The sequence below is a fragment of the Nicotiana tabacum genome, chromosome 3 (assembly GCF_000715075.1).
Source record: "Nicotiana tabacum cultivar K326 chromosome 3, ASM71507v2, whole genome shotgun sequence".
Lineage (NCBI taxonomy): Eukaryota > Viridiplantae > Streptophyta > Magnoliopsida > Solanales > Solanaceae > Nicotiana > Nicotiana tabacum.
The window spans coordinates 105765287-105792669 of record NC_134082.1 but is presented as its reverse complement, the minus strand read 5'-3'; the positions used below and the strand labels follow the sequence as shown (position 1 = coordinate 105792669).

Here is a 27383-nt window from a genome sequence, read left to right as displayed (position 1 = left end):
GAACTTCATCTTTTATAGCCACTTCACCTTTGTGCGAAGCTTCTCTAGTGCGTACACTATTTTTGAAGGGGAGACACAAAAATTGTGAGCAGATAAGAATGGAGGCATACCTCTTTCATTTCGTTGAGTCCCTATATGTGGCCTGGATGGCACTTCCGCATGTCGAGGAGATGGTGAGATGGTTGTTCTGACATAGGGTTGATGCCTTTCTTAGTTGAGGCAGTGTCCTGACTGATCTCTTCGACCGTCGTTACGACGGTATTTCCTTGACTCCGTTTTAACTGATGTTAGCCATTGGGTTGGACCATTAAGGTCGTCCTCATTTGCTCTCACCTCGGCGCAGTAGCCGTTATGAATTTCTTTCCAAGTGGTGGGAGGATATTTCATGAGCCTACTTAATAACTTTTTGGTCGCTCTCGACCCATTCTTGTTCAACCCATTTTGGAAAGCTAAGTCCGCCATCCCTTGTGATACATTTGGTAAGTTCTTTCTTACTCTGTTAAACTGGGCGAAGAAGTCCCCGAGTCCCTCGCAAAGCAATTTCCTAACGATGAATATATATTTACCCTGGCCTCCGCCTTCTTAGACCCGATGTAGGTGGTGACAAACTTGTCGGCCATTTCTTCGAAAGTTGTTATTGATCATGCCGATAATTGTGAATACCTAGTTAAGGCTCCCCCTGTTAGGGTCTCGCCAAACTTTTTCAGTAATACTGATTGTATCTGCTCCTTCGAAAGGTCATTGCCTTTTACCGTTGTGACGTAATGGATGATGTGGTCTTCGGGGTCTGTGGTACCGTGGTATATCTTCAAATACGGTGGCATTTTGAAGGTTTTGGGTATGACATGTGGGGCTGCCTCCTCACTGTATGGTTGTTCGACGAATCAACCTACATCCTGTTTTGGTAGTAGTTTTGGGGCACCCGGTATCTTATCGACCCTTTCTTGATGTTCCTTGATCTGGTCGTGGAGTGTTTTGTTCTCGTTTTCCATTTCTTCTATTTTCTTTAGAATGGCTGCAAGTGCGTCATTACCTGCATCAACAGCGATGTAAGTGTTACCTGTTGGGGGAGCGGGTTGTTCGTCGGTGGTCGCTGTGATATCTGCTTGCATGACGTTTCTATTCGCCCTTTGAACGGGTTTGTCGAGTATGTTGTTTAGAGTACTTGTCAGCCACTCCTCCAGTAATTTTTCATTGCTGGTGGTGCTTCCTCAGCTATGGATGTGGAAGCTCCCCTTTCGCGTGAAGCGGTTACACTCTCATGAGGGGGAGTTGAATCACTCCGCCTGGGTGTAGCGCTCGACATTACATTCTCGTTGTCTTCTTTGTCATCATCGTTGATGGTGTTCAAAATGTGGGTAGTGACACCCACTATTGCTTTCTATCTTGCATCTCCTTTTCTTGCCATTGTTAGTTCGTGCAAATGAGGAAAGTACGGCTGTCCTTTTTTATGATCTAGAAGAAACTACAACTTTAACTAAAAGATCTCCACAGACGGCACCAAATTGTTTGATAAAAAAATGTTGAGTTTTTTGTTAAACTAATTACTGATAAAGCAGAGGATGAATCTTAGTGTTAAATATAATAAATTCTAGATCTAATATTGAAGGACGTCAACCATGCGGATAATGTTTGAAAATAATGAATATCGGATGTGAGCGCTCAATGATTGTCAATGAATGTTATAATAAGAACATATAATAAATGTAGACAATGACAATAAATGTAATAAGAGAGAATTTATCACCCAAATATTATGTAACTTGGATGATTCTTCCACCTGACAGCAATGTGGAAAGATGAGAAGTGAAGATGGATAAGGAATACTTGGATCTTACAAGCGTAGATTGAATAACATATGTTGAGCAATGTCGTCAGTGAACAAGACATTAGTTGTATATTTTGTCAACTCTTTACAAAGTGTTCTTATCATGAAAAATGAAGATCCTTTTTTTTTCTCTTTCTCTTCCTATTTATACGAGATATTCCCAAGAAACTCTGAAAAGTACAATATAAGGAATATCCGCAGGAATATTCCTTGTGTCAATTTCTAAGCTTATTCAACCATTACTTCATTACCCAGTTGCTCGTCCTCGACAATAATTCTTCTGAGGACGACTCCTCGCTGTAAGGCAGTGGTCGACCCCGTCCTCGGCCTAATTTATCTACAATTATCAAGTCGCTAAATTTAGACCAATACAATTGGTACTTTGGAAATTATATATATATACCTAAAAAATTTAAATGCAATAAAGAAAGAAGCAAATCAAATTCGGGATAAGCTGAAAAATTAAAACATGGGTGATGAGACATTCATATCATGTTTAAATGTGAGAGGAATTAAGGATAGAGACTTCGCATAAAAACGTGTTTCATAGTGATTTTTATTTTTTTTATCATTTATTAAATTAAACATTTCTTTTAACATGTTTTGTTCTTTAAATAACTTGTTGCACGACAACGAAAAATATGTTTCAAGGAAACACACGTGGCTAATGAAATGCAGTAAACTAAATATTCTTCATCTATGCGTTTTACTGTAGGTAGACTCGTCAAACTTTTTACCGCACACAGTCAAAAATCATCTCCCGCAAAACACGTGTGGGAAAACACAGTGGCTAAACCCAAACATTAGCCAAAAGAAATATATTGGATGCTGTGTGCCTAATTTGAACGTCGGAATAAAATTAAAAGAAATATATTGGATGCTGTGTGCCTAATTTGAAAGTCGGAATAAAATTAAAAGTTGCATGCAAATTAAATTCTAGTCAAAGAATAGGGTTCATGCATGTTTTGATTGAATATTGACAAAATTCCATGCCGCCCTCATCCATCACATCACATGTTAAATAAAAGCACGAGCCAAAATTTTTACTAAGAAGATTCAAAGTATAAGGAAGTGAACACTCGAAGAAACTAAGGGGATTCAAGCACCGTAATATATACATCAAAAATATTTTTGACCTCACATATATAATATAAGTTTTCGGAAAAGTTAATTTATCCCCTTCAGTCACCCTAGCTCTGCCCAGAGTGAACATATACTAATAAAACAAAAACATAAGTGAACTGATGGGAAGGTGCATGGAAACCCCTGAAATTTGTCTGTAAGAAACAACAGAGAGCCATGGAAACTTCAAAATTGCGGACAGCCGCTAACCGGGAACAGAGTCAAAAACTAAATATAAAAAAACATCTAAACACACGTGCAAAAATCAAGTGGCCTCTAAAGCCCTTCATTAGCAAGACCCTATTTTAAAACTATACTTCATTATATTTTATAGAGCATTATTATTATTATTAGAGTATTTTAAAATAAGTTTCCCTTTGATAGACATTTTGAGTACTTCACACAATGAAACAACGGAGATTTAGATTTTAAAGTTGATGGTTTCATTCTTTTTATATGTTTGCACAACTGAATTCATTGCACTTTTGCAATTTTTGGTTCAAATCTTAATATTGGTTGAAATTTTATTTTTGTATTCTCCGGGGAAAAATAGTGCATTCCGTTGAACACATTGTATGTATAATGTATATTATATTCGTCCCTGCTATTGGAAGTTGCACGTACTTCCTCCATCTCAAAAAGTTTGACAATTTTATATTCGCATCACAAAAATGGTTTTGATCACACGTATAATTTGATTTAAATTCAAAAGTCGGTTAAATTAGCTCTGATATGCAAAAGGTGCAAAACAAACTGGGATGGGGGGTGTAGTTTGCAGTACTTATTATGTCACTATGGGTGCAGATTATATTTGAAGAAATTAATTATAAGAAACCTATATCGATTTTTTTTTTTTTTTTGTATTCTTTCTGAAATGGAGAAGCTATATTTAGTTCATAACAACTTTAATTGAAATTCTCTCAAAAACTAAACCATCATCACACCGTCACACATCGCTGCCTAACCAAATCGAAAAGAACGAAAATAAAAACAAAAACGTATAACTAATATTTTAGGTTTTAGCATGTGGCTGCCGTTGGTAGATATCCGTCAAAAGAGAAATGATTAGTTGTTTGATTTAATTATTTCAGATTGTACTAGAGGTCCCATGTTAAAGTCACATGGACTGGGATCAATATTTGATTGTGCTTCCTTAAGAAACTCGAATCGTTCTCAAAGAGTAGTAGAGATGAATAAATCTTTAGAAAAGTTGATTTTATCTAGATTGTGCTAGATTAGATTGACACTCTACAGCCATCGGTCAATAAGGTACAAATATTATTAAAGATCAGTTTTAGTGCAATGGTTCATTGAATTGACCACCCCTTTTCTGTTAATTGTAAATTAACTCTTAAGACAGACAAATCTGGAAGATATAAGGCATTTATACATGTGCGACTCTCTAGCAATTTCAACGGGCACTTACACCGTAAGCAATTTGATAATTGTTATCTATTGTCCTAATTTTTACTTTCCGATAGTTGCATCTATTTTTTTAACCATAGTCGAATCAAGTGATACTAAATTAAGACTTTTAAGTGCATTCCTTGGGAGTCTTGCTAATTTTCGTTTATTGACGTATAATATTTCAATATTTAAATTTTATCTCTAGAAATTAAACAACTAGATTGTTTTTCACAGTGAAATTGAAATGGTTCACATAGCATCTTTTTCCTAGTAGAATCGAACTGGGTTTGTCCTTTCATGATTAAATTATCTTAAACAACATTATGTTATAATCATCTTATTTTTGGTATCACTAAATTACAATTATATTTAGGTTCAATATTTTAATGTAATATTAATTGGTCTTGATAGAATTGTAACTGATAGAATATTTTTAATTAACAATTTGATTTTAACGGTTTGGCAATTGATGGCTTTCAATGGTTTTACGTTTTGGGCGAACGGCACAAATAGCCACTAAAAGCTGTGGCTTTTATTTTAAAGCCACTGTTTTCAATGTATTTAGACTTTAGCCACTCCTTTTAAAAAACTTATACCTGACTGGACGAAAATACCCTTCTGGTATAACTTATACTTACGCTATCAACACAAGCAGCAGTTACACAAAGAGAAGAAGCGAGCAACAGCAGCAGCGGCGATCAACTGAGGACGAACCACAATTTCTCTTCCCAATTTCAAAAATTCAGTAATCTAATCCAAAAAAACAACATAGATAAACAGTAAGTTATAATTTCATGTGTTTCTATCAATTTTTATTTCGCTATAGTTATACTTTTTTAGATCTGTATTGATTTGATTATATATTAGATAAGAATTTGATTTTTTTGAATTTCTGGATTGATAAATTTATAGACACCGCCTCCTATGATAATTCTGTATTCCGGACATAGTGTCTTCATTTTGGAAATTGAATTCAAAAAAATAAGAACATTTTTTTTCTAGTTCAAAAGTTAAGGACTAGCAATCCTTAAGTTTTAATTCCATGTTTAAATGTTAAGGACTGACAGTCCTTAACTTTTGATTCCATGTTTAAATGTTAAAGGACAGGCAGTTCTTAGCTTTTAATTTCTGGTTCAAAAGTTAAGGACTGGTAGTCCTTAAGTTTTAATTCCATGTTTAAAACTTAAGGACTGGCAGTCCTTAACTTTTAATTTCATGTTTAAATGTTAAAGGACAGGCAGTCCTTAGCTTTTAATTTCTGGTTCAAAAGTTAAGGACTGGTAGTCCTTAAGTTTTAATTCCATGTTTAAAACTTAAGGACTGGCAGTCCTTAACTTTTAATTTTAATTCCATGTTTAAATGTTAAAGGACAAACAGTCCTTAGCTTTTAATTTCTGGTTCAAAAGTTAAGGACTAGCAATCCTTAAGCTTTAATTCCATGTTTAAATGTTAAAGGACAGACAATCCTTAGCTTTTAATTTCTGGTTCAAAAGTTAAGGACTGGTAGTCCTTAAGTTTCAATTCCATTTTTAAAACTTAAGGACTGTCAGTCCTTAACTTTTAATTCCATGTTTAAATGTTAAAGGACAGACAGTCCTTAGCTTTTAATTTCTTGTTCAAAAGTTAAGGACTGGCAGTCCTTAACTTTTAATTCCATGTTTAAATGTTAAGGACTGGCAGTCCTTAACTTTTAATTCCATGTTTAAAACTTAAGGACTGACAGTCCTTAACTTTTAATTCCATGTTTAAAACTTAAGGACTGGTAGTCCTTAACATTTAATTTCATGTTTAAATGTTAAGGACTGGCAGTTCTTAACTTTAATTACATGTTTAAATGTTACACTTGTTCTTAATTCTACAAGGATTGCTTTATAACGTATGTCCTTTATTTCCCATTCTCTTGACTTGTAGGATGGAAACAATATGCATAATAGTTGCTTTTAATGGTAGATGGACTGAAGACTATAAATATCTTGATCATCAAACAAAGTTTTTCCTAGCACCTGAGTCAATTCAGTTTGAAGATTTCGTTAAACAGATTTTTGAGCTTATTGAATTGGATAGTGAAAAGTTTGAAATAGTGATATGGTTTGATATCAACCTTGGAACAAGCAAAGGAATGCTTGTATCCAAAGATTTAGATCTTCACACATGTATATAGTTGCTAAAAACTCATTCACTCTTCAAGAGCTGTCGTTTCATAGTTGATATTACGGAAAGAGTTTTTGCATCAACAAGCAATGAACATGCCAACACAAAAACTCAACATGACAATCAAGAGCGATGCCAACAGATAGTTGAAGTAGATATGGTTGAAGCTCAACCATTAAATGAAGAGGTGCATCAAACATTTGATTCTATTCAAGTAGAAGGACAAAGCATTATAGAGATTGACAACGAACAAGCTTTGGGTATTCAAGTCTTAGAGAGTGCACCGGTAATCGAAGTAGTTGCTGACAAAACCTACACTCAAATAACTAAACGAAGATCAAATTTGAAACAAAAAGAATCCCCAACTACAATATTAAGAGAAAATGCTTCTTTGGATCAAATAAAAGTCGGATCAGTATTTGACAATAAGAAGAGCATAATTAATTGTTTTTCTAATGTAGCAATCAAAGGACATTTTGAATTCAAAGTTGTTAGATCAAGCTCAACAAGATATTCGTTGACATGCAATGATGATAGGTGTCGTTGGTGTGTGCGTGCTTTCAGAATTAAAGACTCAACATTATTCAAGATAGTAAAGCTTGAGAAAAAGCATGATTGCTCTGTTAACACTAGGAAAGCAGATCAAAGGCATGCTACTTCAAAGTTGATTAGTGGTTACATTATCGATAATCTTCGGGACCCAAGATTTGAAGTTACACCAGCTTTTGTCATGGCAGAGATGCAAAAATTGCATGGACTAGACATTGGATATCACAAGGCGTGGCGTGCTATTCAACATGCTTCCGCTTTAATAAGAGGAAGTCCCGAAGAAAATTATGAATTATTGTGTTCATACTTGTATATGATGACAAGTAAAAACCCGGGAACTTATACTAACATAAAGATAGACGACAACAACAGGTAAACAATTTAGGACATGCTGTCTTTAGCCTTGTTAACTTTTGAGTTATAACCAGAAGTTGAGGACTGCCTATCCTTAAGTTTTGAACTTTGAAATAAAAGTTAAGGACAACATGTCCTTAACTTTATAACTTGTAAATGTAAGTTAAGGACTGACTGTCCTAAACTTCGGGTATTTTAACCTTGTTTTATATTGTATTTTCAGGTTTCTTTATATGTTTTACGCATATGGATCATCGATAGCTGGTTGGAATCATTGTAGACCAGTGATTGTTGTTGATGCGACTTTTTTGAAGTCAAAATATCGTGGTGTTTTAATGATTTCAGTTTCAAAAGATGCAAATAACCAAATTTTTCCATTAGCCTTTGGAATAGCAGAATCTGAAAACAACAATTCCTATGAGTGGTACTTTAGTCAGCTTCGCAATGCAATTGGGAGCCGTGAGAATTTGATATTTTTATCAGGCAGGCATCAAGCTATTGCGAATGGCATTGTAAAGGTATATCCTGAAAGCCATCATGGGATTTGCATCTATCATTTGGAGCAGAACCTAAAGCGAAGAAAGGTGAAAAGTGAGGTCGTAAAACTTTTCCAAAGTGCTGCAAGAGTATACAAGCGTAAAGAATTTGACATATACATGTCAGATATTGCAAATGTAGATAAGAAAACTTATGACTACTTGATGGAAGAACCACCAGAAAGATGGGCACGTTCTTGTAGTCCACAACGAAGATATGACATGCTCACAACAAACATAGTTGAGTTGATGAATTCAGTGCTATTAGAAGCAAGGGAGCTGCCTATACTAAGAATGATGGATTTCATTCAAGTGAAGCTACAACATTGGTTTTATGAAAGAAGAAATAAAGCAGAAGGAACATTTTATGATGTTTCTTGTTGGGTAGCGGAGGAATTGAAGAACAGAATAGATTTAGCATTTACTTTGAACGTAAGTATTATGTTTTATGTTTATATTATGATTTTGATATTTTTTTAACATAATGTACTCACTTATAATTTTTCAACATTGAAGGTCTTCCCTGTTGATTCATGGCGTTCTAGAGTTGAAGAAGAAGGAATAACTTTCTTGGTAGACTTAAACAAAAGAACATGTGATTGTTTTCAATTTCAACTTGATGAATTACCATGCATACATGCAATTGCAGCTATCGAGAAGAGAAATATCAAGAAGTCTGACTTTTGTTCGCACTGGTACTTAAAGGAATCTTGGCTGAAAACATATAAAAGACAAATACATCCTGTAGGACATACTGATTCATGGATTGTACCAGAGAGTGTTAAGTCACAAATTGTTAAACCTCCAGATTTCAAAGTGCCACCTGGTAGAAGGCAAAAGAAAAGGCATATTCCTGCTACCGAGCCATCAAAAATAAAATTCAAATGTGGTCGTTGCAGAAGAATTGGTCATAATAGAACAGCTTGTATATATTCTCTGGCACTCCATCCATTTTCAAGAAAGCATAGAGAAGAGTAGAAATATACACTTATGTTTATCGACTCTTTTAAGTTTTTGCTATAGATTGTATTCATTATTATTCTAATTTGAGCGGATGCCTAGATTTTCAATATTTATATCATGTTACGTTCTTTTAATTTCTTTTGAGTTCAACAATTAAAAGTTATTAACAGGAGTCAGTAAGTTCAACTTGCAATTTTGAAAACGTAATGACTATCTGTCTTTAACTTTGAATTTCAAGTTCAAAAGTTAAGGACATGAGGTCTTTAAGTTATAGTATCATGTTAAAAACTTAAGGATTGTATGTCCTTAACTTTGAATTTTAAGTTCAAACGTTAAGGACATGAGGTCCTTAAGTTATAGTCCCATATTAAAAACGTAATGACTGTCTGTCCTTAACTTTGAATTTCAAGTTCAAAAGTTAAGGACATGAGGTCCTTAAGTTATAGTCCCATGTTAAAAACTTAAGGACTGTCTATCCTTAACTTTGAATTTCAAGTTCAAAAGTTAAGGATATGAGGTCCTTAAGTTATAGTCCCATGTTAAATACTTGAGGATTGTTTGTCATTAACTACAGGAGTCCTTAAGTTTGAAATACAAGTTAAAAACTTAAGGACTGTCTGTCCTTAACTTTAAATTTTAAGTTCAAACGTTAAGGACATAGGTCCTTAAGTTATAGTCCCATGTTAAAAACTTGAGGACTGTTCGTCATTAACTACAGGAGTCCTTAAATTTGAAATACAAGTTAAAAACGTAATGACTGTCTGTCCTTAACTTTGAATTTCAAGTTCAAAAGTTAAGGACATGAGGTCCTTAAGTTATAGTATCATATTAAAAACTTGAGGTCTGTCTGTCCTTAACTTTGAATTTTAATTTCAAACGTTAAGGACATGAGGTCCTTAAGTTATAGTCCCATATTAAAAACGTAATGACTATCTGTCCTTAACATTGAATTTCAAGTTCAAAAGTTAAGGACATGAGGTCCTTAAGTTATAGTATCATGTTAAAAACTTGAGGACTGTCTGTCCTTAACTTTGAATTTTAAGTTCAAACGTTAAGGACATGAGGTCCTTAAGTTATAGTCCCATATTAAAAACGTAATGACTGCCTGTCCTTAAGTTATAGTCCCATGTTAAAAACGTAATGACTGTCTGTCCTTAACTTTGAATTTCAAGTTCAAAAGTTAAGGACATGAGGTCCTTAAGTTATAGTATCATGTTAAAAACTTGAGGACTGTCTGTCCTTAACTTTGAATTTTAAGTTCAAACGTTAAGGACATGAGGTCCTTAAGTTATAGTCCCATATTAAAAACGTAATGACTGTATGTCCTTAACTTTGAATTTCAAGTTCAAAAGTTAAGGACATGAGGTCCTTAAGTTATAGTCCCATGTTAAAAACTTAAGGACTATCTATCCTTAACTTTAAATTTTAAGTTCAAACGTTAAGGACATAGGTCCTTAAGTTATAGTCCCATGTTAAAAACTTGAGGACTGTTTGTCATTAACTACAGGAGTCCTTAAATTTGAAATACAAGTTAAAAACGTAATGACTGTCTGTCCTTAACTTTGAATTTCAAGTTCAAAAGTTAAGGACATGAGGTCCTTAAGTTATAGTCCCATGTTAAAAACTTGAGGACTGTCTGTCCTTAACTTTGAGTCCTTAAATTTGAAATACAAGTTAAAAACTTAAGGACTGTCTGTCCTTAACTTTAAATTTTAAATTCAAATGTTAAGGACATAGGTCCTTAAGTTATTGTCCCATGTTAAAAACTTGAGGACTGTTTGTCATTAACTACAGGAGTCCTTAAATTTGAAATACAAGTTAAAAACGTAATGACTGTCTGTCCTTAACTTTGAATTTCAAGTTCAAAAGTTAAGGACATGAGGTCCTTAAGTTATAGTCCCATGTTTAAAACTTGAGGACTGTTTGTCATTAACTACAGGAGTCCTTAAGTTTGAAATACAAGTTAACTTTTGAAATTGTAATTTTGCATAGCTGTTACAAAAAATTACGCTATGCCAACAAAACAAAATATAAGTGCCTTTTCACAAATTTACAGAATATTTCAGAACTATCCTAAACTGGCATAATTCAGATGTCACCTTTACAGCAATTTTATACAAAAATAACACCACAATTTCTTTACAACTCCTTTGGACAGAATGTTTCATTTTCACTCTCATAATCATCTCCAACATTTTCTGGTAGAGTATCATAACCAGAATTTCTTTTCCATTCACCATGTGCCCAAAGATTTGCAGCAAGTTCTTTTCGAAAGTCTTTTATGTCTTCGGGTTGGAATTGCTGCACGTCCTTTCCAATCATCAGCAACTCGACAAATTTGATCAGGAATGCACCACAATCAGTCCTAAGAGAAATGTAAGATATGCAGTGAATTAAACAATAAATCTTAAGTACATATAAATAATATAACAAATAATAACACGTACGATCCAGTTTGTGTGGTGATCTTTGCCACTGTATATCAAATTTGTTGAAGACATTCCCAAAAGACTTGTGATTTTTGTCAAACTGTGAGAACTTTAGCAAATGGGGGATCATGCATGCATACATTTGCATGTAGTTCATTCCTGCTTCATATGGCTCATTGTATATGAAATCATATACATCAATCTTTTTTTGATTCAAGTCCAATACTCCCAACAAAAAGTGTGTCACAACTTCATCATCTTCTGAAGGAAGCCGACATGGAAAAAAGATTTTGTCAACCTCAGTCCATGCAATTCCACATCTACGGTTGTCCCCCACACATATGGTGTCAGAAATAACTGATTATCACCAGCACACCAAAACTCATCACTAGCATCTTCACTGAAATCTTTATACACAAGTGCCATATAATTATCAAAAAGAACATCAGTAGTTGTGCATCGAAAAGGATGATCGCGAGGGTGGTAGCATTCCTTCTTTCTCAGATAATAGAGAGCAATGTCAATATGCTTCATAAAAAGGCAAAAAATAAAACAAATCAATAACAAATCAGTCATAAAATAATGAAAAAATGATAAATTAATAATAGAAAAAATAAATGCCTTGTGAATTATCTAACCTTATCATCAAGAACAAATTTGCTATCTGAAAGCTCAAGGAAAAATATTTTGCTACTGATTTTTTGATGATACAATTTGTATGGTTTTTTCCTCAAACTATTATCATCAGCATATAAATCAATTTGTCCCCTGAAAATTTTGAAAATGTCAAGTTAGAGTTTTGAAAACTTTAATCTATAACTTAAGGACCAAGTATCCTTAGCTTTTGAATTTGATACTCAAACTTAAGGACTACATGTCCTTAGCTTATGAATTTTGAATTCAAACTTAAGGACAAGAAGTACTTAAGTTTTAAACTTGAATCTATAAGTTAAGGACAGTTAGTCCTAAAATTAGTCTTACAATCACAGAAGTTAAGGATGTAGTGAAACACATTAAGAGACTTACTCTTTTTTGCGACCTCTCCTTTTCTCCTTGCCCAACCACACAATGAATTTCTTCACTAATTTTTCATCTTCTTTGGCATAATGAAAAATACACCTACGAGTATAGGTTGATTTTATCCAACCTGAACTCTTCAGAGTATTTTGATTGTCTGCCTTGGAACTTACTGCTTTTCCTTCCTTATCAAAAGGAGATTTCAACTGCCAGCTTAACTTCTTGTTCCTTTTACCTCGACCAAGTTCTTCTTCAACATTTCCTTCACCCTCCATAGTCAAAGTCGCATCAATGTCCATTAGCTTACTTGGAGGAGTAGGAGTAAGAAGAGAAAATGACGGACCATCATAACCAATATTGTCTCTCTTTCTTTTCCTTCTATATTGGTTAATATTGTCATCATTGGTGTCCTCTTTGTTTTCCTCTACTGGCGACATATATATATATATATATATATAGACACTATATATATATATATATATATACATATTCATATTAGTTTTCTGCAACAGGTCAAATGAAGAGACAAAATTTCAATTGTACATATAATAATTAGGGCACAATCAGTACCTGTCTTCTCCACAGTACCTTCTTGTGTTTTTTCAAGAGACAACTCAGCTAAAATATTGCGTGCAGCATTTTCTTTTTCTTGCAATTCCACATTTTCTTTATCTTGCAGTTGTTCACCATGATCTTTAGATGTTTGTTGACAAGATTCTGCAAAAATATTTACAACAGCTAACATGTTAATAATCTTTAATTAAAACAAACATATATAAAATTAAAAAAGCACTGCCTAACCATTTGCAATATCCAAGATCATTCCAGCTACATCATCATCATCACATATTGCATCTATAGATTTGGAACCAATCTCACTTCTGCCTATGTCTTGAGATTGTAGTCCAGTTTTCTCTTGATGCTGCACTCCAGCTTCTTTGCTTGCTGCTTCAAAAGATACAATATATAATGAAATAAAGATACAATATATAGTGAAAATTTTATCTAACCTTGACTGGCACAAGTTTGAACTCCAAATTTTTCTTTGTATGACAGCGGTGTAGAGAGATCATACGTTCCTTCTAAGCATTTGCATACAATCTTGCTAACACTTGTCCCCAATGGACTTGTTAAATCCTCTTGTGATTGCAATCCACAAACTCTACAAATTTTCTCCGGCACTCCACAAACTTCTACATGCACATGCATAGTTTATATGTATTAATCTATTGAATATACATTTCAACGAAAATCAAAATCAAAATCTATAACTAACCTTTCCCAATATCAGTAACATTTTCAGTTTCATCATCTAGATGTGCATCTCTAAATTCTCTTTCATACTGACCCTCTGCATGCACATCCATATAATCACGTTCAACACCACCTGCATCTTGGTTGAATATGCCAGTACGCTCAGTAGCACGACAATGATCATCAACTCCATATTTTCTAACTGGAACACTAGATTCTCTATCTGTGTTCATCTGATCAGCTTTCCCAAACATGTTCATCAAAGTATCAAGCTTTGATCCTAGAGTTTTCTTTAAATCATGAGAAAGCAACTAAGTTACAAAGAGAAGGACATGTTTAAAACTTAAGGACATGCATATTCAACTAAGTTACAAAAGTAAGGACAAGCAGTCCTTAAGTTTGAACTTAAAGTTCAAAACTTAAGGAAATGCAATCCTTAAGTTTGAACTCCAAGTTCAAAAGTTAAGGACAAGAAGTCCTTAACTTTGAATTCCAAGTTCAAAACTTAAGGACATAATGTCCTTAAGTTTCATTTCAAAGTTCAAAAGTAAGGACAGGCAGTCCTTAAGTTTGAACTTAAAGTTCAAAACTTAAGGAAATGCAATCCTTAAGTTTGAACTCCAAGTTCAAAAGTTAAGGACAAGAAGTCCTTAACTTTGAATTCCAAGTTCAAAACTTAAGGACATAATGTCCTTAAGTTTCATTTCAAAGTTCAAAAGTTAAGGACAAGAAGTCCTTATCTTTCAATTCGAAGTTCATTGAAATTACCTTGATTTCGTTCTCAATCTTTTTTTCTGATACAGCAATTTTCTGATTAACTCTGGTAACTTCTGCTTGCAAATCCTTCTTAAAACTCTCTGATAATCTCTGAATCAAAAAACATAATATAAAAAAAGGTGTTCGTAAGCAAGAAATAATCAAATAAAAAACTAATACTATTCAAAGGCAGAAACACATACTCTAACAATTTCCTTAAGTACGCCTTCGTCAAATTGTGTGGAAGAAGACCTTGAGCCTTGATCTTGTGAAACTGGCTCCTCCACGCAAAGAGGCTGTGTATCTTCTTCTTCCACGGGAATAAAGGGTGACACCTCAATCAACTTAAACACCTATTATATAAGAAAAACTAAACATAAGTATATATAACTAAAACAAATAAACAAAAAAAGAGATAGTAATTACATTAACTTACTTTTTTATTATGGAAATATTTTCTACAAAGAGCATCAAATTGTGGAGACTTCATTTCAGAATAACATAACATTCGAGGATAACCAACTTCTTTGAAGTTCACAAATTGTTTCTCTTGGAAAATAGGAAGTACTTCCATAATCCAGACACAAAACGCAAAAGGAAAGCCAACTAAAGTGTAGCTATCAATATCTTTTTCTTTCTCTTTCTCCTTCTAAACATCATTCTCATTTGATTTCAAGCAACTCTTCAATGATTTTAATAGCGTCTCATAAGCAAGAGAGCCCCAGTTGAAGGAAGCGCAAAGTGCATCATCATCAACAATTTTCATTATTTGCTCCGACACATTCCTATTTTTCCTCTTGCCCATCAAAACCGACTCAACAAAATAGAGTGTTGCCAACTTCAAAGCATCATCATCACTGCCAGCAAATGATGAAGTTGTACCATGTGGGCGACTAGAAATAAAACTATACAAATCAGCCAACTCAATTTTGTCCTTTCCAGGGAAATAGACTCTTAAAAGCCTATTCTCTTTCTCATTTAAACCTTTCATGTCAAGCGACGAATAAGACTTCAAACTAGTAATAATATGGAATGCATCACGATTAAACTTAATATCGCGGTCAAATACCTTGAAGGTCATCGAATCAGGTTCATTACTAACAATTTCAGAAAGCAATACACAATGCATAAGTTTACCCGAGAATTTCACACTTTGTAATCTGAAGAAGTTGCCAAAAATGCTTTCCCTCAATTTCTTCCATTGGCTATCTGACAGAAAACTTTTAATTGTTTCCTTATATTGAAAATCTCCTTTCCAATATACCAGAAAATTACGCCAATCGTCAAAATCAAACAAATGATCGCCTTCCATTATAACACTAGAAAAGAAGGAAAAACAAACAAAGATTAGGACTTAACTTAAAATTTCAAGTTTAAAAGTTAAGCAAATACAATCCTTAACTTTAAATTTTAAGTGCAAATGTTAAAGAAATACAGTCCTTAACTTATACTTTCAACTTCCAAAGTTAAGGACACTTAGTCCTTAACTTCAAGTTTCATGTGCAAAAGTTAAGGACAATAAGTCCTTAACTTTAAATTGTAAATGCAAAGGTTAAGGAAATACAGTCCTTAACTTATACTTTCAACATCCAAAGTTAAGGACACTTAGTCCTTAACTTCAAGTTTCATGTGCAAAAGTTAAGGACAATAAGTCCTTAACTTTAAATTGTAAATGCAAAGGTTAAGGAAATACAGTCCTTAACTTATACTTTCAACATCCAAAGTTAAGGACACTTAGTCCTTAACTTCAAGTTTCATGTGCAAAATTTAAGGACAATCAGTCCTTAACTTTGAATTCCAACTACAAAATTTAATGTCGTTTCTTCCTTACATTTAATAAACACAGTTAACTGAAAATTCATAATCACAGTAAGCTTATGAATTTCTACAACTATTTTTATGAAATATACCTACATAATCAAATATATTGAATCAACCACAAACACATTTCAAATTTCACACACTAAAAATTTATCAAAAACAGAATCACACAAAATATACTACACTGAATCAACATATAATCCTAATTTTTGAAATTTCACACATACTTCACACGACATTGAACCAACTTACAAATAAAGAAAAACGAAGATGACGGAGAAGATGACGGAGAAGATGAAGGACAGAAAATGACGGAGAAGATGAAGATGAAGATGACGGAAGATGACGGAGAAGATGAAGGAGCAGAAGTTTAACTGAGATTGCAATTTGAATACGAGGAAGATGAAGAAACACAGAACTCTGAACGAATGAAATAAGGGTTCTCGTCGATTTTGGGATTATACAAGAAATAGAGAAAGGGTAATTGTGTCTTTTCCCCCTTAGTAGTTGCTATTTTTGATAAGCATTTTAAATAGTGGATAAAAATTAAATACACCCTTATTTAGTGGCTACTACATGCCATTTTCACAAATTCGTTTGATCCACTGCTGTCCCCATGGACTGGACCTGGTTAATAACATGATCTTATTGGGCTTTACACTAAGCTTTTTATTGTGGGCCAGATTTGAGAGTTTGTCTGGATTAGCTATTAGGAATTAAAATTGTTACATTTCTATACACTATTTGAAACTTTAAATTAGCGAGCACAGAGTAGCACTCTTTGTGGTGTTAATTTTGCAATAACTAGTAGTATATGATTTTAAGGGGTCGTTTGGTTTGAAGATTAGTTGTGCTGAGATTAGTTATGCTCAATTCTTGAAGAAGCAATTTAAAATTGATTTTTTTTTTTGTTTTCCGATAAATGGGTATATTGAAATAAATTTTCTTCCTTTTAGTCCGACCTTCATATACAAGGTTTCCTTCCATAGATTGCCAAAAAAAAACTAATATTTCTTACAAAAAAAAGAAGAATAAGAAGGTAATAAAGTCGAGCTTAGGCAAATAAAAAACAAAAAAGTTCCAATTCAACTCAATATCATATTGAATAAACGTTATAAAATTACATACGACACGTCAAAAAAAAAGTATAGCCATTGAGTTTTGAATTATAAGGTACTAATAAAGAATAGGAGTCATTATTAGTGAATTGACTTTTTTTAAGTTATATTTGATCCAAAACAATTTTTAGTCTTATTTAGTAATCTTGCCAGGTACAGAGAAGATTTTAAATGCAAACTTGATTTTCTATAACCATCAGATTTTTTTTGTTTATCAGAAGTTAAATTTGTTGTCTAAAAGCATTTTGGGTCAACTTAAAATCTTCTTATTTGGTTTCAAGAACATAGCTCAGTTTTGAAGAAGAGAGATAGTTGGGCTTAAATATTTGGGGTCTGTTGGGCTCGTTTCTGATCTGTTTTCTTTGTTTATGGAAAAGAGACTAAAACATTGAATAGGTAAATAAGGGGCATTTGCATCTATGCTCAGTTTTTGAGCTATCTTTAAACTTATACCCGCTTTGCAAAAAAAGATGCAAGCTCTAATAATTCGAAATATTTATACACCTATTAATTAGGAGACTGGAGAACTAATTTAATTTGTAGATATTGGGGTCAAATATTAAGTTACAGAAGGAAATATTTTTACTATATGAGATATGGTACTAAATAAGTGGTTAGTGGCTAAATTTTTAAACTATACTTATATAGTTGATTTTGGTTATTTATTAAATAAATCGGAGTGGGCTAAGCCCATTATCTTATAGCTGCACGTTTTTAGTGACCTAAAGAGTAGAAAATTTGGATAATTAGTTCCTTGCTCTTAATGAAACAAAGAGGCAAAATACTCAGAGAAGATTCGTATTGAGGAAACTAGCGGTGGTATCGTAAGACGCTAAGTGGCTAGCTTTTATAGTGCATGTATGTCGATTTGTTCACTTGTGTATATAAAAAAAAAATTATCCTACACATTCGTTTGGGTAAAGAAGTGTAATGGTGGTTCAATACCAAGCCATGATATGATATTAATTAGGGGATACAATGATTACACAATGAAGGGCAATTCTTTAGAAGTAAAAGTTAGAGAAATTAGCCGTGCATATGTGTGAATTTTCGTTACTGTTCAAACTCTCCTTACAGTGCATCAATTTTTAATTATTTTACAAACCTTAGGATTTTTGTTATAATAGGTGTCAATCACTCTGTAATGATTAGTAGGATAGATTCACTGGGAAAAAAAAGGAAGAAGGAATATTATGTACATTATTGTTATTTCAGTTTCAATTTATGCACACGATTAAGGAAATTGAACAGATAATGGAATAAAGATAAACCATATAAATACCTTTATTTAAAAGATTTGGACTAATTTAAATTACTCATATGTGGGTAAATATAAATTTGCAAATTAAGAGTCAAACATGAAACCTCGAGGGTTGGGTATTCTAAAATAGCTATGAATTAGCCTAAATAAAAAAATTAACATGAGATCGATATTATGTAATTATAGATTGATCGGAGGAATTTGTACGAGTTGCTTGAGGTGAAGCAGTTGGTATTTCGACACGAGTACTCTGAGTAGTGATCTTACCACAATTTGTGTTTTCATAACCTGCATGGTTTATATATGATTTTGAAAATAAATGTGTTACCGATGCTTCGAAATTGCATGTGGGACAAGTCCTTTACTTGATATGGTACCGAATAATCTAAACGTTTTTACCGTTACTTGAGATGTTACAGTTATTTAAATTATTCTCACTGTTACTAGACATGCTTTACTGTTACTTGAGACATGATTACCGTTACCAAAATAAAATTTCAAGATTTGATAAGAAACGATATGCCCTTTATTATTTTAAAAATGCTTTTGTACGAGTATTTATTGTTTACAAGAAAGAGTATAAATGGGAGGAGACTTTGAAGGATCCCGTAGCTAACTGCGGGTTCGTTAGACCTGGTGCACCTTGTATTTACCGATTACAGAGTACAGTTATAGCCCTCGCTAGTGGGAAGGTAGAACTAGCATACTGTTACCGATTTCCCTCGAGTAGGGACTACCGTTATATTTGACTTCTTGCGAAGAAGTCCACAGTTATACCTGTGAGCACGTGATTTTTGTTTACACGACAATTACTCCAAAAGAAATCAAAAAAATAAAATAAATTATCTTGTTGTACAATTTTTAGAATTTGCGTGTCATTTCTGATAGTTATTTGTAGTTTTTGTCTGTGATTGTTTAGTTTTATCAATTAAAAAATACAAAATATATGTCGCGTGTAAATTTGGGATCTTGTTCTACTATTAGGAATTAATTAAATCGTATTTGGTTTTTTGAATGAATAAAAAGTCACAAAAATATTATCTTTGGTAATTTTGTCATTTTTATCATTAAAGGTTGATTTTTGTTTAATTAATATATGATATTGTGTGTTAATTATTACTAAAAATCAATTAATGTCTTGTGATATAATTTTAATTTTTTTAGGATTTTTTGCAAATTCGGATTTTAATTAGAAATAGGAAAAGAAAAGAAATAAGTTTAAATTGGACAAAATCGGAATTGGGCTCGTTTTAAAACCCAAAGATCAGGCCCAAACGCATTAGTCCAATCCGTCCCCAGATACAAAAATAACGATGCCGTTTTGGCACCCTCCATCTGAACCGTTGGTCAAACAGATCCAACGGTCCAGTTCAGGTCTCTCATTAATCCAAACGACGCCGTTTAGGCATGACCAATCAGCGCCGTTCATCCCATCCAATCCAACGGCTCCAGACTTTCCCCAGATACCCGACCCACTGATACCCGGATTGACCCATTCCCAGCATTAAACCAAACGACGTCGTCTCTTTAAGTTGAGAGATCAAGGCCGTTGATCATCAATGATCCAACGGCCAAAATTCAACCCCCCGTCCCGTATATAAACCTTCCCCTCTCACCCCCGTGCCCTAAGCCAGACCCCTCTCCCTCATCTTCGTCTCTTTCAGAGACTGAACCCAAGCACCCTTAGAACCCTAGCGCCGCCCCTCCTTTCCCTCACCATAAGCCCGGCAGCAACGATGTCGGTGACTACCAGACTAACACCCCTAGAACACCTCGACCTCCTGGACACGGATCTACAAACAGTTGGTCTAGAATCTTCATTTGAAGATTCGAGCCGGACCTCAGCCTATGCCGATCCACCCAAAATCCGTACCAGTTACCCCGTGACCTCCCTCATGACCAAACTAAGCTTGGTTTGGTCCGAATCTAACCAGAAAACCCCAAGTCCCAAATCAGCCCCAAGAACCCTAGAAATCTAGAATTTGAGGGTTTTGTCCAATTAAACGAAGGGGTTGGGGTCTAATAGACCTTAATCGAAGTGTTCTCAGTTGAGACGGGTTCGTCTGATTTTCATTTTTCTTAAGGTATTTTTTCTTTTCCTTGTCAGTTCCATGTTGTTTTCTGTTGATGTTTGTTTATGTGTTTAAATGTCAGTTGATTTGTTTTCATTTTTGTGGCGACTATTCTGTCCACCTTGCCCGGACCTGTTATTTGGTCGAATTTTTTTCTATTTCACTGATGAGTGTGTGTGTTTAAACTATATAATCGATTGAAATAAGTTTGATCGATTAATTAGTTTCCAGGGCAATTCTTTGTTTTTGACAGTACAACTTGAATCACCTGTTTAATACTGTTAGATCCTGATCATTGGTTCTGATTGTATGTGTTGTAATTCGCGTAGTCGATTCGATATATGTCGTCAATTAGTTTCAGTTTGGAATGGTAGTAATATAACTCATGCTATTTAATTGGATTTACTGAGGCATTGTTGAATCAGCTGAGAATTGATTATCACTGTGTGTTAGTCTGTTAGTTGAATCAAAAATCACTTAAGGATTTGTTATAGCTGTAGTTTTGATATAGATCCCAGAGTTTAGTTTTAAATTGATATGAAATTGCTGGCATGTTTACTCATTTTAGACCTTGGGCAGCATGTGCATTGTAGTTTTTAATGAATTAAAGTAGAATGGACAGCATGTGCTGTCAGGACATACTCATGCTGCCCATACTTGCTTAATTTAATAAAGGATAAACCATTTTAACAATGAAAAGAGGGTTGTCAGGGGGAATCTCATGGGGAATGCTTTTCTTTTAAGTTTAAGTGGAAAAACAGATGCTTTTCTTTTAAGTTGGAGTGGAAAAATAGAAGGGTCACATGGGGGGAAGGAAGTCAGTTTTTGGCTATAAAAAGGGAAGGGTTCCAGGGGATTATGGGTCGAGAAAAAAGCAAGAGTTTAAAACCAGAAAAAAGGATATAGAGAGAGTGCAGGGAGGACTAGGAAGAGGAGATAGAATAGAGATATCACTTGAGACTTAAAAGAGTTTTAAAAATAGTTGACTACCAAAACAACAGAAAGACTATTCCATTGAATTTTTCGATTCAGTTTCGAGTTTAGTAGATGAAGTCGACATCTCAGTTTGATTTCAATTTGCATGAACTTCTTCTGCGATCTATTAGTTCAGCTTTGGTTTAAGTTCAAGTTCAGTTGAGTCTTTCGGGTGTTGATTGTGCTGTTGGGTTTTAACAAAACATTCTGGGTTGCCTTTGAGTGTATCTCTGGGGTATTTGTGCGGTTGAAATTGCTGTGTTGTTGTTCGTTTGCCACTTTTACTCTACTGACCCTTCTTCTTCTTCAATTGTAAGCACTTCCAGGTACATACTTCTGAAACCATGTGTTGTTAAAAGCTTGAAGTTGAAGTAAAAATAAAGAAATGAACGTCGCCTGCTTCATAGTATTGTGTTCAAAATATAGCAATAGGTTGAATGATAGTTAGCCTGTATTTGTTTAAGCTCATTCTGACTGCATTTATTCTGTATGAATTGGAACGTACCCTAACTGATATGGACTGTTAAATAGTATGCTGTTAGATCAGACGTATCTCCATGTGCATAACGATTTAGTCTGATATAGTGATGACAGTATAACGTAGAATCATGGCAAGCATCTGTATGTACTCCTGTTTGGATCTTTGAACTGTCAAACTTGTTATATCCGGTCCAATTTGATTTCAATAAAAACGTATCCCAAACAAATTTTCATATTGTGTTATGTTAGTACCAACGGGTTAGCCATGTATGTCAACTCTCTTGTTGGATTCCTTGTTTCAACATATGTCTAATAAGGTAGATTAATAATTAATATTGGCATCGGCCCATCATTTAAACGAAGTGGCTATTAATAGGATCAGCAGGTTTTTACATATTTTGAAGCACGAAACAACGCAACAATTTTAAGAACACTAATCTAATAGGCATGAGTTTGGTAAGATGATTTGGCGTTTAGATCTAATAAACTCCCGAATAAGCATTAATAATTAAGGTTAATTTCAGCGCTAATAGTCGCGAACAATTATTCGTTTGTTCCTATAATTATGAGGAGTTAATCTAGCTATAGGATAATTAATCACGTTCGAATATATTATTTTATCGTTCTCGATTTTGTTTATAATTCCTAGTAATGTTCCTTTCCGTTAACGTTCGTCTCAATCTAGCATTTAATATGTTACGCCTCTTTTAAGCCTATAACGGGTTAGGATTTTCTCTCATTTATTTTAGAAACGAATTTAATAGAAATGTAGTCGCTTTAGAATATCCTTAAAAATAAATGAGACGAGCCTTGCCAAATAAAACGCACAAATTGCGGGGCCCTCGTAAATGTATATATTAAATACTTAGAATTTGGGAGGGTCCGTTTAGCGGATTTTACGGCTTTTCCCCAAAGATAATAACGTGTTATACTCTTTAGGCGCGATTTAATTAAATTACATTCTTAAATTCGGGTGCGCATTTATGTGACCCAAATCCAAATCTCAACGGAGTCGGAATGTATTAACGACCACGGGCGCATTGATTGTGACGTGGTTCGAAATACATTTTCACGATGTTGTAATTCCATAAAAAATAAATAATAATAAAAGTGGTTTTAAACCTAATAAAAGCACACAAGGTATAACATGTATTAAATCAGATATTTAGCCATTATAACAATTTAAGCGACCGTGCTAGAACCACGGGATTTGGGGGTGCCTAATACCTTCCCTCGGGTCAACAGAATTCCTTACTTAGAATTTCTGGTTCGCAGACTTCATTTGGAGAGTCGAATATTTTCCTCGAATTGGGATTCAAGATAAACCGGTGACTTGGGACACCAAAAGCCAAACCTTTCCCAAGTGGCGACTCTAAATTAAATAAATAATCTCATTTCGAATATTATCACTTAAATTGGAAAAACTCCCTCACACATTTATCCTTCGGGGTAGGCGCACAAAAAGGAGGTGTGACAATACCGATTACATGATTCGTTCATTGAAACCTCCCAAAATGTGAACACTGATATTATACAGTGGGTACCTGTCACACCTCCTTTTTGCACGCCTACCCCGAAGGATAAATGTGTGAGGGAGTTTTTCCAATTTAAGTGACAATATTCGAAATGGGGTTAGTTTATTTATTTCAGAGTCGCCACTTGGAATATTTTAATTGGCGTTCCAAGTCACCGGTTTATTTAAATCTCAAATCGAGGAAATTCGACTTTCCTTTTGAAGTCTGCGAACCAGAAATTCTAAGTAAGGAATTCTATTAACCCGGGAGAAGGTGTTAGGCATTCCCGTGTTCCGTGGTTCTAGCACGGTCGCTCAACTGTTATATTTGGCCAATTTACTTGATTTTAATCCACGTTTTAGCCTGTGGTGCAATTTTAACTTTATAACCGCTTTTATTTAAATATATTTTTTGGGAAGATTCAACGTCATCTAAAACACATCTTGAACCACGTCACATAAATGCACCCGCGGTCCACGACACATTTTATTTAACATTATTGAGATTTGGATTTGGGTCACATAAATGCACACCCGAATTTAGGAAAGTAATTTAAATTACGCGCCTAAAGCAACTATGTATTTTTAAATTTGCGAGGGCCATGGAAATTCAATTGAGGGCGCACCTCGATTTCTAAAGAGTTGATATTAATTATATGAGGGTCATGTGTTATTTAATGAAAACGATACCAAAATTATTAGCTCAAAATCTTAAATCAATGAACTGTTGGTTTGTCTCTAATTAAATTATCCATGTAGCAGTACCAAAATTGTCTCATTAGATATTATCCAAAACATGACAACCAGGAGGAATTCACATATGAAATATTTAAAGCATGATTCAATATTTGACCACATAAAGGTAAACCACCCACAATACTAATATTGGTTATAACCAAGAAATTCAAACTATTCTTACGTGATTGTATACCAAACAAGGTTATGTATCATTTATTTACATTCGGAAATATCTATTTTACTATGTGCTCCATGAATTGTCTTAAAAATCAGCTACCTACTTATTTGGTTCACTTCAAAATCGCAAGATGCTCTGTCACTTAGTATTCACAACAAAGTCATGGAAAAGTTCATCACAACAAAGAATTAAAAATTATTCAAAGCTTTCTCATCACAGATGGATTAATAGAATCCAAACAAACACATGGAAAAGGATTTAATGGCAAACGAAAATTTTAAAACAAAACAAAAAAACACACTAAGGAATTCAAATAGCAAGGGTAAGAATGAACCTTAATATTCAGTAAATAAACTTCTTCAATAGATGAAAACACGAAGCTCCCGACGTCGACAAACTATATGAATTCCAAAGATTAAAACCCCAATAAAAAGTCAAACAAGATCCGCGACTTGAGCACTCGAACAAAAACCTCGACGGAACCTCCTATTTTGGTGATTTTGGAATTGTTTGCAGCTGGTTCTGCTGCTGGTTCGATGGCTGAAGAAGTAGTGTGTTTCCGCTGCAATTTTGAAGTTGTTTTGAGGCTTAAATTGGAGGTTGTTTTGGACATGGGTTTTGGGACGACACAACTGGTTTTAAAGCTGCATTAATGGAGATTTTCGGTTTTAATGGTGAAAAAGTCATTATTTTCTGGTTTGAGAAGAAAGAAGAAGGAGATACGTTGGAGAGGGGGTGTTCTGCCCGTGTATATCCACGGTATATCGAGTGTATATCGAATGTATATTCTGTCCGCATTTTGGGAGGGTCGGTGTCTTTGGAGAGAAAATAGGTAGAGGAGAGAGTTGGGGAGGGGGGTTCTCCTCCAGATGACCGTGTGTGTGTATGTTTTTAGTAGAGAGCATGAGGGAAAAGAGAGTGGGGAACGTGTGAGGGGAACAAGCATGAGGGACAAGGGAAAGTGGAATGAGGAATAAATGAGAGTGGGGGGACCAGCGTGGGGGACAAGGAGTGGGGGAATAAAGAAAAGTGGGGTAGGGAATAATTTGTAAGTGGAAAATGTAGGGAAATGGGAAGTAAGTGGGAAAAGTGAGAAAAGAATTCAAACATGGTCAAAAATTAGGTGTTAACAACTGCTCCTCTTTGCTCTGAAACACGAAGAGCTTTCGGACAAAGATAAAGTGAACCGTGTGACTAATTTTTGACCATATCATTATTCAAAAGAGGAAGAAAAAATAAAGGAAAGGCGTAATCGAGTCCTGGTTTTGGACGGCCTACATATCCCGGGTTATAAGGGAATCATGTCAGGTGTAGTTCAGAAGTGAATGAAGGTGATGGAGTGTCGAGGTTGAGAGCCAAGCGAGGTGCCGTCGAGGTTCCGGTCCGCAGTCCCGTTTATTACATCAAATCAAAATTAAAAAGATTAACTAAGCCTATCAACTACGAGTTACAAGATTCCTATCTATAAATCTCTTGAAGCTTGATCTTGAGTCTTGGCTAGGTCTTGTTGCAGACTCCGATCTGAATCTTGATGCTTGTTAGTTGTAGGTATTGATTCTTTCCTCAGCTTGGATCAAGGCGGGACATGCGAAAACTTGTAACTTCAAACGTATCTTGAGCAGTCCGCATCTTTCTCCACTTCAATATTATGAATTCACTTTTTTTTGTTCTTTTCTTCTTTTCTTTATTTTGGACTGAGATTCATTCTATCAGTCATCTTGTACCTTGTGTTTCGAGGGCAACCTGCTCAAACATCAAAACAAACAAACAAACAAACAAACAAACGAAATTTTCTGCCCCAGTTTTCACTAGAAAAATTTCGTGAGTTAATTGCCATAAAAATCTATAGAATTGATGAGGGGATTGGAAATCTCAAGCCTAAAAGGCGCAACTCAGGGATTGGGGCCCTAATGTGTGCAAAAGGCAAAATGCTCAAATCAGGGATTGGAGCCCTAATATTGGCTAAAAAAGGAAAACCGCTCGACTCTGGGATTGGAGCCCTAATGTCGGCTAAAGAAGACTTGCTCAACTCAGGGATTTGAGCCCTAATGTCGGCTAAAAGAAAATCGCTCAACTCAGGGATTGGAGCCCTAATGTTGGCTAAAGGAAACTTGCTCAACTCAAGGATTGGAGCCCTAATGTCGGCTAAAGGAGACTCGCTCAACTCAGGGATTGGAGCCCTAATGTCGGCTAAAGAAAAATTGCTCAACTCAGTGATTGGAGCCCTAATGTCGGCTAAAGAAAAATTGCTCAACTCAGGGATTGGAGCCCTAATGTCGGCTAAAAGAAAATTGCTCAACTCAGGGATTGGAGCCCTAATGTCGGCTAAAGGAAACTCGCTCAACTTAGGGATTGGAGCCCTAAATTGGGAGGATTGCCAGGTTATGCCAGAAAACTGACCGGGTTATGCCGGGAGAAAAGGAAAAAGGGCTCCTGAGTTATGCCAGGGAGGTTCACGGGTTATGCCGTGAAGAAAAGAGGTCCTCGGATTATGCCGGGGAGGAAAGAAAAAGGGGTCCTGGGTTATGCCAGGGAGGTCCACGGGTTATGCCGAAAAAACGGGAAAGAGTCCTCGGGTTATGCCGGAAAAGGGCAAGAGTCCTCGGGTTATGCCGGGGAAGTCATCGGGTTATGCCAGAAAAGGGAAAGAATCCTCGGGTTATGCCGGGGAAGTCATCGGGTTATGCCGAAAAAGAGTCCTCGGGTTATGTCGGGGAAGTCATCAGGTTATGCCGGAAAAAGGAAAGAGTCCTCGGGTTATGTCGGCGAGTCATCGGGTTATGCTGAAAAAGGGAAAGAGTCCTAGGGTTATGCCGGGGAAGTCATCGGGTTATGCCGGAAAGGGAAAGAGTCCTCGGGTT

General features: G+C 34.9%; 2 protein-coding genes across 2 annotated transcripts; one reads left to right on the top strand and one right to left on the bottom strand.

The window, feature by feature from the left end:
- The first annotated feature begins 6269 nt into the window (after positions 1–6269).
- On the top strand, positions 6270–8925 carry LOC142176883 (uncharacterized). The gene is made up of 6 exons (XM_075245210.1): positions 6270–6510; positions 6562–6768; positions 6970–7429; positions 7635–8379; positions 8464–8485; positions 8597–8925. The coding sequence occupies exons 1-6, from the start codon at positions 6270–6272 to the stop codon at positions 8923–8925; spliced, it is 2004 nt and encodes a 667-aa protein (XP_075101311.1).
- Positions 8926–15015: 6090 nt separating this feature from the next.
- On the bottom strand, positions 15016–15678 carry LOC142176867 (uncharacterized). Its single transcript, XM_075245209.1, has one exon. It carries the CDS (start codon positions 15676–15678, stop codon positions 15016–15018), a length of 663 nt encoding a protein of 220 aa, XP_075101310.1.
- Between the last annotated feature and the right edge of the window lie 11705 nt (positions 15679–27383).